Raw genomic sequence first — 10,897 nt, 5'->3', positions numbered from 1 at the left:
TATATATATATATATATATATATATATATATATCTTACTATCTTATTAAGCAAATTTAGCAAAAGTCTTAAAATCTTAAAATATTAAATGACCAAGATACCTTTTATACTACCCTTACTCACTTTTTCACCCTCTCTTCTCCTCACATACACTCACCATCTCACATTGAACCGATTTTTTTAAAATTATAATTTTAAATTTACACTTTATATCCCTATAATTAGTTAATTAATTTACTTTACGTTCTTTACTTTTAAATGTTTTATTTTAAACTTTTATCAAATTAACATACATAATCGTATATCAATTAAAACATGTTTAAAAAATACGTTTTTATTTTAACAAGTTACACCATTATAATTGTCTCGTTAATACCTTCGACATGAGTCCAATATTGAATAGTTTTTTACTTAATTATATTATTATATATTTTATATACTGTGAAAAATATTTTAATATTTACGATTTATACTTTTATAGTTATTTATTTTTATATATATACTATATATTTTGGGGTTAGCTGTCCCAATTGCACTGTATAATATGTCTGGAATTAATATGTTCTTGGGTTTTTTTTGAAATATATTTGAGTTTCTGGACAAGAAAGAGGATAAACAGTTGAAATTTTATTCTAAAACCCATCTTTTTTTGTCTTTTCATGGTTTATGATCTGTCAAATTTGTAATTTTCTTTATTGGTTTTGAGTGCTTATCTTAAAACTCAAGTTTTTTGGTTTTTGCTCTCGGTGTAAATCGAACACATTTGTGGAGTTGTTTAAATATGTTGGATTTTAAACTGTCATACAATTTTTTTCATCGATAGTCTGTAATTGGAACCATAACTCTTATTTATTCAAATTGTATTAATATGTAAAGACTAAATGTAATCTATATCATCGTTAAATCTTATCTTATAAAACCAGTGGAACTTCAAAATCGTTAAAATTCATGACTCTCGCCGTATTATGCGGATACACAACTAGTATATATATATATATATATATATATATTACAAAAATCATTATAATTAATAGCTGGTGTATAAAAAGGTAATATATAAGGCGTGTGTTCGCCACAATTCTCCGGTAATATATTCTCCCAAGTGATTGCTTTCGGCGCGCGGCTTCCACCGCCACTGCCACTTTCTCCACTTCCATGGCAATGCCCACCACCATTAACAACTCCGACCATTACACAATACAAATTAGAGGTCGAAAGCCAGCAAACCCAAGAAGCCAACGAAATCGTATTAGATCACGCAAAGAGAGCTGATCAGTGGTTTGAGAGCAGCCCTCTTAGGCGCCAACGATGGCCTCCTTTCCACCTCCTCGTTAATGATGGGTGTAGGTGCTGTTCGTGAAGACGCCAAGACCATGGTCCTTTCTGGGGTCGCTGGGCTAGTTGCCGGAACATGTAGCACGGCCATGGGAGAATTCGTGTCGGTTTCCTCACAATATGACATTGAAATGTCCAGATCAAAAGGGACATCAAGAATGGGTGGAGTTATCACGAAGAGTTAGAAGGTAAGAAAAATGAGTTGCCGAGCCCAACAAAAGCTGCGGTGGCGTCAGCCTCTGCATTTGCGACGGTGGGAGGGGCGGTGCCGCTTCCGTCAGCCACGTTTATGAGTAGTTATCATGGGCGGTTGGCGGTGATGGTGGCAATGGTGAGCATGGCGCTAGTAGGGTCTGGTGGGTTGAGTGCGGTGCTAGGGAGGGGTCCGGTGATGAAGTCGACGATTAGGGTGCTGGTTGGAGGGTGGGTGACTACGGGTGGGTTGACCAAAGCCATAGGGTTCTACCGGTTTGATTAACACTTAATTCGTTTTTAATAGGATTTATTTCTCTAAATAATTCTTTGTATTAAAGTTGTAATCATGAGAAAACGAATTTTGCCAAGTATGTTACAACGTGTTCGTTAAAAATAATTAAAATCAATAGTTAAAAATCAAAATCTCTTAATAAAAAATTACATTAAAATATTATTTATCTCTCTTAAATATTTAATTTTTAAGAATTTATTTTCTATAAAAATAATAAAAAATAATTGTCTCTCGTAATCAACCATTTTTAAGGAGTTTTCCAAATTTGAATAATTTTATCATCTTTTTTATACTTTCTCCTAAAAATCAACATGATTTTTCATTTTGGAGAATTCGTTTTATTGTATAAAACTTTATTATTTTAGAACGTAAAAAAAAAAGAACATACGAAGAAAAAAAAAGCTTGCAAAAAGGTTTACCTTTTTATGGATGAATGTCCAAGAAAAGCTAAATTAAATCGCTCTCAAAGCATAATTTCTAAAAGGTTATTCTAATCTTGTCGGTTCTAGACGTAGAAGTAAAAGTAACGTTGGTTTTGGGAAAATGTTGAAGCTCGTTTCTATTTACTATTGGAATAAACTTTACAACTTGAGAATGTTGTTGTCGTGCATGTTTGATTGCAATTTGATTTAAAAGTGAACGCATAATATTATATGATCGAAAATCAATTGATAACTAATTAGCATATGACTTAACTAGCCTAATATTGAGTATCCAAAAAGAAACAAGTTTTGAACGAAACACGTGATCCTTTGACGTACCGCTTACAACAATAAAGATAAAAGGCATTATTTAAGAACGGGTAATAGGTTAAAGAGAGAAAATGTATCCCTAAAACAATCTAAAGATCAAAACTGTCTTTATTGTCATCATTCATTTGTCGGGCTTACACCTACTTTTGATTTTATGCAAACCTTAGATCGTTACAATAAACCGAATGTAAGAGATAACGTTATAATTTTACATCTGATAAAAAATTATTATGTTTTTCATATATATATAATAATAAAGAATAAAATGTGTCATCATTTATAAAGGAAAAGGGAAGGATTCTTTAAAAGGAAAAGATGGCCAACTAGTGAAAGTGGTAATCTTGTGTAACATAAGCTATCATCGTAAGGAAGGGATCTGACATTGTTCACACTCTCACAAACTATATATATATATATATAGAGAGAGAGAGAGAGAGAGAGAGAGAGGGGGGGGGGCCTATAAGAAGGGTTCATGAGGCGTGTGACTTCCACAATCCACTTCTCCTGCTTTTCATCATTGCCACCTTCTCCCATGGCAACCAGCGTCACCTGTACCACCACCCTACAAGACTCCAAGCATAGAATTACAAAAGATAACGACTTAGACGTCGAAAGCCAGCAAGCCCCAGAAGCCTCCGAAGTCATATTTGATTATGCCAAAAGAGCTCAATGGCTGAGAGCCGCCCTCTTAGGGGCTAATGACGGCCTCCTTTCCACCGCCTCCCTGATGATGGGTGTCGGTGCTGTCCGTGAAGACCTCAAGGCCATGATCCTCACCGGAATAGCAGGACTAGTTGCCGGAGCATGTAGCATGGCCATCGGAGAATTCGTCTCGGTTTACTCCCAATATGACATTGAAATCTCACAAATCAAAAGAGAGATGAAGAGTAGTAGGAATACTGATAATAACGAGTTGGAAGCAAAGAAAAATGAGTTGCCGAGCCCAACAAAAGCCGCGGTGGCATCTGGCTCCGCATTCGCGGTGGGGGCGGCGGTGCCCCTTCTAGCATCGGGGTTTATTAGGGGATATTATGTGAGGGTGGGCGCGTTGGTGGCTGCGGTGAGTATGACATTAGTAGGGTTCGGTGGGTTGAGTGCGGTACTAGGGAGGGCTCCGGTGGTGAAGTCCACCTCTAGGGTGTTGGTTGGAGGGTTGGTGGCTATGGGGGTCACTTATGGGTTGACCAAAGCCGTAGGATCTACTGGTTTGGTTAGTACTTGATTAACATGAGTTTGGTTAGTACTTGATTAACATGATTTTGATCAGGATTAGTAATACATATTAGGGTGTGTTTCTCTTTGGTATTCGATTAATTTCAAGCTCGTATATTTTGGATTAGCATATGTTATAACAAGGTCGGTACTAACATATTTGGAGGCCATGTTCGATGAATTAAATGTGACCGAATATACTACTAAAATTTGACTTTTCACGGACGATCAATCATCGGATATCAATCGGTTTTGACAATGGTCAGTAAATTTTAGATGGAAATGAACGGACGGTGTCAAAATGGTCAGTCAATACTGGCGGATTTTTAAAATCAGTTCAACGGACAAAATAGTTGGTAATGTATCGTAAAAGCTATTTTATACCGGTGAAAATATAATGGAAAAGCATGTCATATTGACAACGTACCTACACAATATCAAAAAACTTTGCTAGGGAGATTCATTGACGGCATCGATCTTTCGTCAGTAGATAGTCGCATATTGTATTGTAAACTTATTAATTTAAAATGGCATTTAACAAATTAAATCGGATTTATAGGACACTAAAAATGTTTAAATGTCTTAACAGATTACTTTATATGAGACTTGCGTTTATAGGATAAAACACATGTATCTTTTATCTAAGAGTGTTGTACTAGATTTATATGACGTTTTTTGATTTATATGCGTTTATAGGATCAAACACATGTATCTTTTATAAGAAACTTTTTTGAAGTTACCTATGAACACATTTTTTCCAGGATACTTGCTTTATAATATACTTATTCAAATAGTATTATATAAGAGGGATAATATGACGCTTAATTTCAAAAGTATCTTAAAAAAGTTATTAAGATGTTCAAAAGTGTCTTATAAGTTTCTTACTGAACTTTTAGATGGGACTACATGCTTATATGGTGTTTGTTTAAAGTTCATTATGCTGTTTTATTTATGAATTTTGATTGTTCCAATATTTTTACCAAAATTCATAAGTAAACCAAAAAATGACACCCATGAAACAATGATATTTGTTCAAAGTTCGTAGTGTTGTTTCATCTATGAACTTTGGTTGTTCTCAAATTTTTACCCAGTTTCGTAAGTGAAACCAAAAAATAACAATATTAGGACATGTTTTGTATGTGAAATTTTAGTAATGTTTCGTATGTGAAATACATAAGAAATTAGAAAATGACAATATTTGGAGAGGTTTCATATTCGGAATTTTAGTAAATGTTTTGTATGTGAAACGAAGTAAGAAACCACAAAGTGACGATATCTAGGAATGTTTCATATGTGAAGTTTGAGTTTAGTTTGTATGCTAATCCGCCAATTAAGGTAATAATAATACTTGATCCGTTAAATTAGGAAGTACGCCAATCATAATCAGTTTTGAAATGGCAATTCGATGAGATAATTAAAAAATAAGATATCAATGAAAATACCTAAGTTTGCACAATCTGTAATAATTTGGTGGTTTCAAAACAAGCCACCTCCTCATGCTAAATCAGCATCTTCTTTGGAAGCTATGATAAAAGACTTGGTGGCTCGATCTCAAGCTCAACAACAATTGTTGAGCCAAAATCAATCTCGTTTTAATCAGCATAGTGTTGCGATCAGAAATATGGAAACTTAAGTCAGTCAACTTGCATTCAATTGGACGAATAAAACCCTTTCTTGCCAGTGATACAAAAGTACCTAGAGAATTAGGAAATGAACATGTGAAAGTAGTAACTTTTAGAAGCGAGGAGAAATTGACAAAGGCAGTGCAAAAAGATCATGAACCAATTTTATCAAAAAAATTGATGCTACAACATTCGTCTCTGCTATGGAAAAATCGGCCAAACCTTTAGAAAAACAAACATCTGAGACCACCACTTCTGTCCCTCCAAAATCGGACTACCCTTTACTGTTTCTTGAAGATGTTACTAGGAAAAAGTGAAGGGAGTGAGATTATAAAGACCTCTAAGACTGATGCTAAAATCCCAAATGTACCACAATAGTGTATAATAAAGACCCAAGGCATACAACATCCATCTTGCTCAACACATTCAAGAAAAACTATGATAAAACCAGTTCTTCCTTATGTACCTTACCCCCAAAGGTTAAAGAATCAGAATGAAGAGCTGCATTTTAAGAAATTCTAGATATGTTCAAAGAATTGCACATCAACATACCTTTTTGATGCAATTGAGCAAATGTCTAATTATGTTAAGCTCCTCAAATACATCCTAAGTAAGAAGAAGATTTTAACTGAATAAGAAACTGTAACTCTTACCGAAGGATGTAGTGCACTTTTGACCAATAGTATACCTCCTAAGCTTAAAGATCCAGGAAGTTTCACTATTCCTTATTCTATAGGTGGGAAGGAGATTAGGAAAGCTTTGTGTGACTTAGGTGCAAGTATCAGCCTTATGTTTTTATCTATTTTCAACAAGGCATAGGTTATGCTATACTTACCACTGTTACACTTCAATTGACCAACAAATTCATTGCGTACCCTAAAAGATTGAGGATGTTTTAGTGCAAGTGGGTAAGTTCATATTTCCAGCAGATTTTATCATTTTTAGACTTTGAGACTGATAAGAAGATTCCTATCATTTTAGAGAGACCATTTCTAGCCACCGGAAGAACTTTAATAGATGTCTAGAAAGAAAATCTGACTATGAGACTTCAGGACCAAAAAGTCACATTTAACGTTTCAATTCTTTGAAATACCTGACTCTTTGGAAGATTGTTCAATAATTTGTAAAATAAAATCAATGTGTCATGAGGAAGGAGTCCAGGAAGCCCGTAAGTTGAAAGAAAAGAATGATGAGGTAATAGAGGAAGAGACTGTTGAGGAATTAGTGGCAATAGGAAATGATGTTGTCCCACAGGATGCAGCAGCATTTGAGTTATTGGAAAATAGTAAGCAATACCCCATCCATAGTATAACCACCTGACCTGGAGTTGAAGCAACTCTCATCTCATTTGAAGTATGTTTTTTCTAGGAGAAGAAGGCAAATTGTTTGTCATCATATCATCTACCTCATATTTGTATCAAGAAAAGATGCATGATGTCCATTTAGGAGAATGTCATTTGGAATGTTCAATGCTCCAGCAACCTTTCAAAGATGCATGATGTCCATATTTTCTGACATGCTTGAAAAATCCATTGAAATCTTTATGAATGATTTTGTTGTTTATGGTTCATCTTTTGATAATTGCTTAGATAATTTAAAAATGAGTCTTGAAAGGTGTGAAGAAATTGGTTTAGTTCTCAACTGGGAAAAATGTTATTTCATGGTTAAAGAATGAATTGTTTTGGGCATCTGATTTCTAAAAAAAAGAGTTGAGGTAGACAAAGCTAAACTTGAAGTTATTGAAAAAGTATCCGAACCAACCACTATTAAAGGAATAAGAAGCTTTATTGGTCATGCTGGTTTTATAGAAGGTTTATCAAAGACTTTTCAAAAATCTCAAAACCATTATGTTTACTTTTGCAACATGACCAAAAATTTGATTTTACTGAAGAATGTAGAAATGCATTCAACACTTTGAAGAAAGCTTTGGTGGTTGCACCAATGGTTGTTGCTTCTTATTGGAACAAACATTTGAAATCGTGTGTGATGTCAGTGATTAGGTTGTAGGTGCTTTTAGGGTCGGAGAAAAGAAAAGGTGTTTCATTCAATTGATTATGCAAGCAAGACTTTGAATGAAGCACAAATCAACTACACAACAACTAAAAAGAAATTATTAGCTTAGATTAAGCTTTGTTCTTGATGACAAAGTAATATTGTTCAAAGTGTTCTCACTAAACAAAATATTAACCCCATATATATACTAGCAAAGGGGAATCAAAAAAGTACTAAAGGTTAATAACCATTGGTTAATAACCAATGGGTAATACAAAAGATGTCCTAATACAGAAGATGCTTAAGTACAAAAGGTTAAGATATCTTTTAGTGGCATCTTCTATCAAAATCGCCTGTTATCAGTATTAGAAGATGTTCTCCTCTAAAACCTGACTTTTCAAAATATTCAACAGGATTGAGCCAGTTGTGCCAATATTCAGTGTCCAGTGCTGCAGCAACGTACACACCTGCTATAGCAATGTTTATGTCAACATTTCATTCACCAAATATATAAAATAGTACCATTCATGCATCCTAGCTCCAATGAATTTGAAACCATAAAATAAGACTAAAAAAACTCAATATAGGATTGGGAAATGTGTAAAATGAAGTGAAATAAAGTTATAATTAGGTGTTAAAGTGTATGCTTTTGTACATTTATCAGAACTCAATAATTATCTTAATTATATTTTAAATATATTTAAAATGAGAATTTTATCATGTATTTGATTATATTTATCTACAGTTAGTTACACAAATTTAAATATGGAGCTTAATAAGTTGTACTTAGCTTAATTTACCTATAATCTTGAATTTTAAGTAATATGCATCAATAATAAAAGATGGTTTTTAAGATTTTTGTCAAATGTCTTATAATATAGTATAGACTAAGTAGTTACAGAATAGGCTTGTTGTAGTCTTGGTCCGAGAATTCCTGATTATCGTTGTTGGTTATTAGGCTTTTGCCATGGGGTTGTATGATATGGACATGGGGGATTGTTCATGGCATCCACGACCAACTGTTGTTGTTATTGCCTTGAGGCATTGGGGTGCGGGCTGCCTTAGCAACTATTGTGTGGTTGTTTCGGTTATTGCCCCTATTGCTGCCACCACCACAACCACCCCTGTGGGTCCTACTACCACTACGCGATTGGTATTTCTAATGTTAGATAAGTAATCAGAGAGCATATGAGGGTCTTCAACGTCTTTGGAAGGGATTGTGAGCATTGCAGAATTGGGTGTACTGTGCGAGGTTTTCTTGGCTAACCCCGCCTCTTCAAGCATGAGCATGGATCAGGCTTGGTAAAATGGAAATAGGTCACTTTGACGGATGAGACTACCAATGCCATTGTAGGCAATGCAACCATTTGTAGGACAAGTAGGTTATTTGTCACTAGTGCAACTGATGTTTTTCAGTTGATCCAAAAGGACCTTGAGCCTTTTACAATAGGCAAATGCATTTGAAAAATCCACCATGTGGTATTGGAGAACTCCTGCTCGAGTGTGGCAGTGCATGAATTATTGTTGTCTTGGAATATATCGCGCAGGCGATTCCAAGCTTCCATGGTGGTCGAGTCTGGGTTAATGATCATGTGTAGAAGATCATTAGAAATCTTGGCATAAATCCACTTAAGAACGGTAGCATCAAGAGTGGACCACAATTTCTTGTCTTCATCAGTAGCAGATGCCTTTTCTTTCCCACTAGCCGATAGAATGATATGATTGATAGCCTGATGAGATTTTGCATGGATCTTGAAGAGTTCCGCCTAAGTAGCATATTGAACCTTTCCCATCTCTAACATGATAGAGATGTGATTATGAATGTTCGAGGCGGCTAGGGTCGGATGGAAGAAGGATAAATTGGACGTTTGGGAGGAGATCTTCTTTTGCAGACACAGTGATGACCGAAGATTGAAAGAAGAAGAAGGGTAAGGGTCTTTGGTGGTGGTGATTAGGTCACGGCTGGGAAAGAACACACGAGGAAAGAAATAGGAGGCTTTAGTTAAGCTCTTATACAATGAAAGTTGGTAATTGTTGCTCATTCCATTCAATCAAAGCCAATATATAACATAATTATAGAGGACATCTAGACACAATACAAAAATATCACAAAGGGAAAAGTCTAAAAAAACCCAATGAACTTTAGTGTTTGGAATGATCAAGTTCTTAGACAATTTTTTGGAATAAATAAATCCTTGAACATTCCAAAACCTGTTAAATAACTCTTTGATTTTCTAAAACCTGTTATATACATTCTTATAACCTATACAACTGGTTAATATGATAAAATAATGGAAAAGTCTGGAAAAAAATCAATGAACTTTCATATTTTGAACGATTAAGTTTTTAAATATTTTTTGAATCAAAAAAATCTTTATATCTAGAAAATGAAACAAATATACCAAAAAAAATACTTACATTTATATAAGATTATTGATAAAATTTATTTTAATTAAAAATAAAATATATTTTATCACTGATTTTTCAAATTAAAGAGAATAAAAAAGGATTTAATAAGAAAATTATATATTTGGTTAAATTTTATCGTTAATCCGTCAGTAATTTAATCAAATTATTTTTTATTTTTTATTTGAAAAATCATCAATGGAATATATTTTATTTTTGATTAAAATAAATTTCATCGGGTAATCCATTTTAAATCTTTTTTTTATTTTTTTAATTTAAAAAATCACATATAAGATATATAATTTTTTAATTAAAATAAATTTAATTAATAATCTTTCTTAAATATTTTTTTTATTTGAAAAATCGGTGACATAATATATTTTATTTTTAATTAAAATAAATTTCTTCAGTAAATTTTTTTAGTGTAAGTATTTTTTGTAAATGTAAATATTTTTTGGTATATTTGTTTCATTTTGTAGATGTAGAGACTTTTTTTGTTCAAAAAACGTTTAGAGACTTAATCGTTCAAAATATGAAAGTTTATTAGCTTTTTCAGACTTTTTCCATTATTTTACCATATTAACCAGTTGTATAAATCATATGAATGTATATGATAGGTTTTAGAAAGTCCAAGAAGCAATGTAATAGATTTTGGAATATCCAAGAACTTATTTGTTTCAAAAAAATTGTTCAAAGACTTAATAATTAAACACTAAAGTCTATTGGGTTTTTTTAGAGTTTTCCCTAGTATAAAATTATCTTAATAGATATTCTTATATTCTATCAATATACATACATAAATATATAAGGAAGAGTTCAAACGAGAACCTCTGTGATTTGTGAAAACGCGAGAACAATCTATTAACCTCATATTGTGATAACAATAAAAATCAAAAGATTTTTTAAATTAAAACAATTCAAAAAAAATTGAGAGGCAAATGGGTAATATTATAATTTAAAGTAATAAATTTTTAAAAACACGATCACACTAAACCCAATAATCTGGATAACATAATGGGATATTATGGTTATCGTTTATTTCAACATAATTTGGTGTGATTTGAGTGTGATATGGATGTGATTATCACACAA

The 10,897-nt window shown here is 33.1% G+C and overlaps 1 protein-coding gene and 1 pseudogene across 1 annotated transcript; both read left to right on the top strand.

Moving 5' to 3' along the window:
• Window positions 1–1,154: 1,154 nt before the first annotated feature.
• LOC112500579 lies at window positions 1,155–1,819 on the top strand (annotated as a pseudogene).
• Window positions 1,820–3,045: 1,226 nt separating this feature from the next.
• On the top strand, window positions 3,046–3,828 carry LOC112500578 (vacuolar iron transporter homolog 4-like). The gene has a single exon (XM_025104085.1). It carries the CDS (start codon window positions 3,046–3,048, stop codon window positions 3,793–3,795), a length of 750 nt encoding a protein of 249 aa, XP_024959853.1. The 3' UTR covers window positions 3,796–3,828.
• The last annotated feature ends 7,069 nt before the right edge of the window (window positions 3,829–10,897 follow it).

This window comes from Cynara cardunculus, assembly GCF_001531365.2.
Source record: "Cynara cardunculus var. scolymus isolate 2C chromosome LG 17, CcrdV1, whole genome shotgun sequence".
Taxonomy (NCBI): domain Eukaryota; kingdom Viridiplantae; phylum Streptophyta; class Magnoliopsida; order Asterales; family Asteraceae; genus Cynara; species Cynara cardunculus.
The sequence above is the reverse complement of the archived record's forward strand: the minus strand, read 5'-3'. Positions and strand labels throughout refer to the sequence as shown.

Excerpts from the sequence above, each read along its gene's own strand:
- LOC112500578 (XM_025104085.1), top strand. The coding sequence starts at position 3,046 with ATGAGGCGTGTGACTTCCACAATCCACTTCTCCTGCTTTTCATCATTG.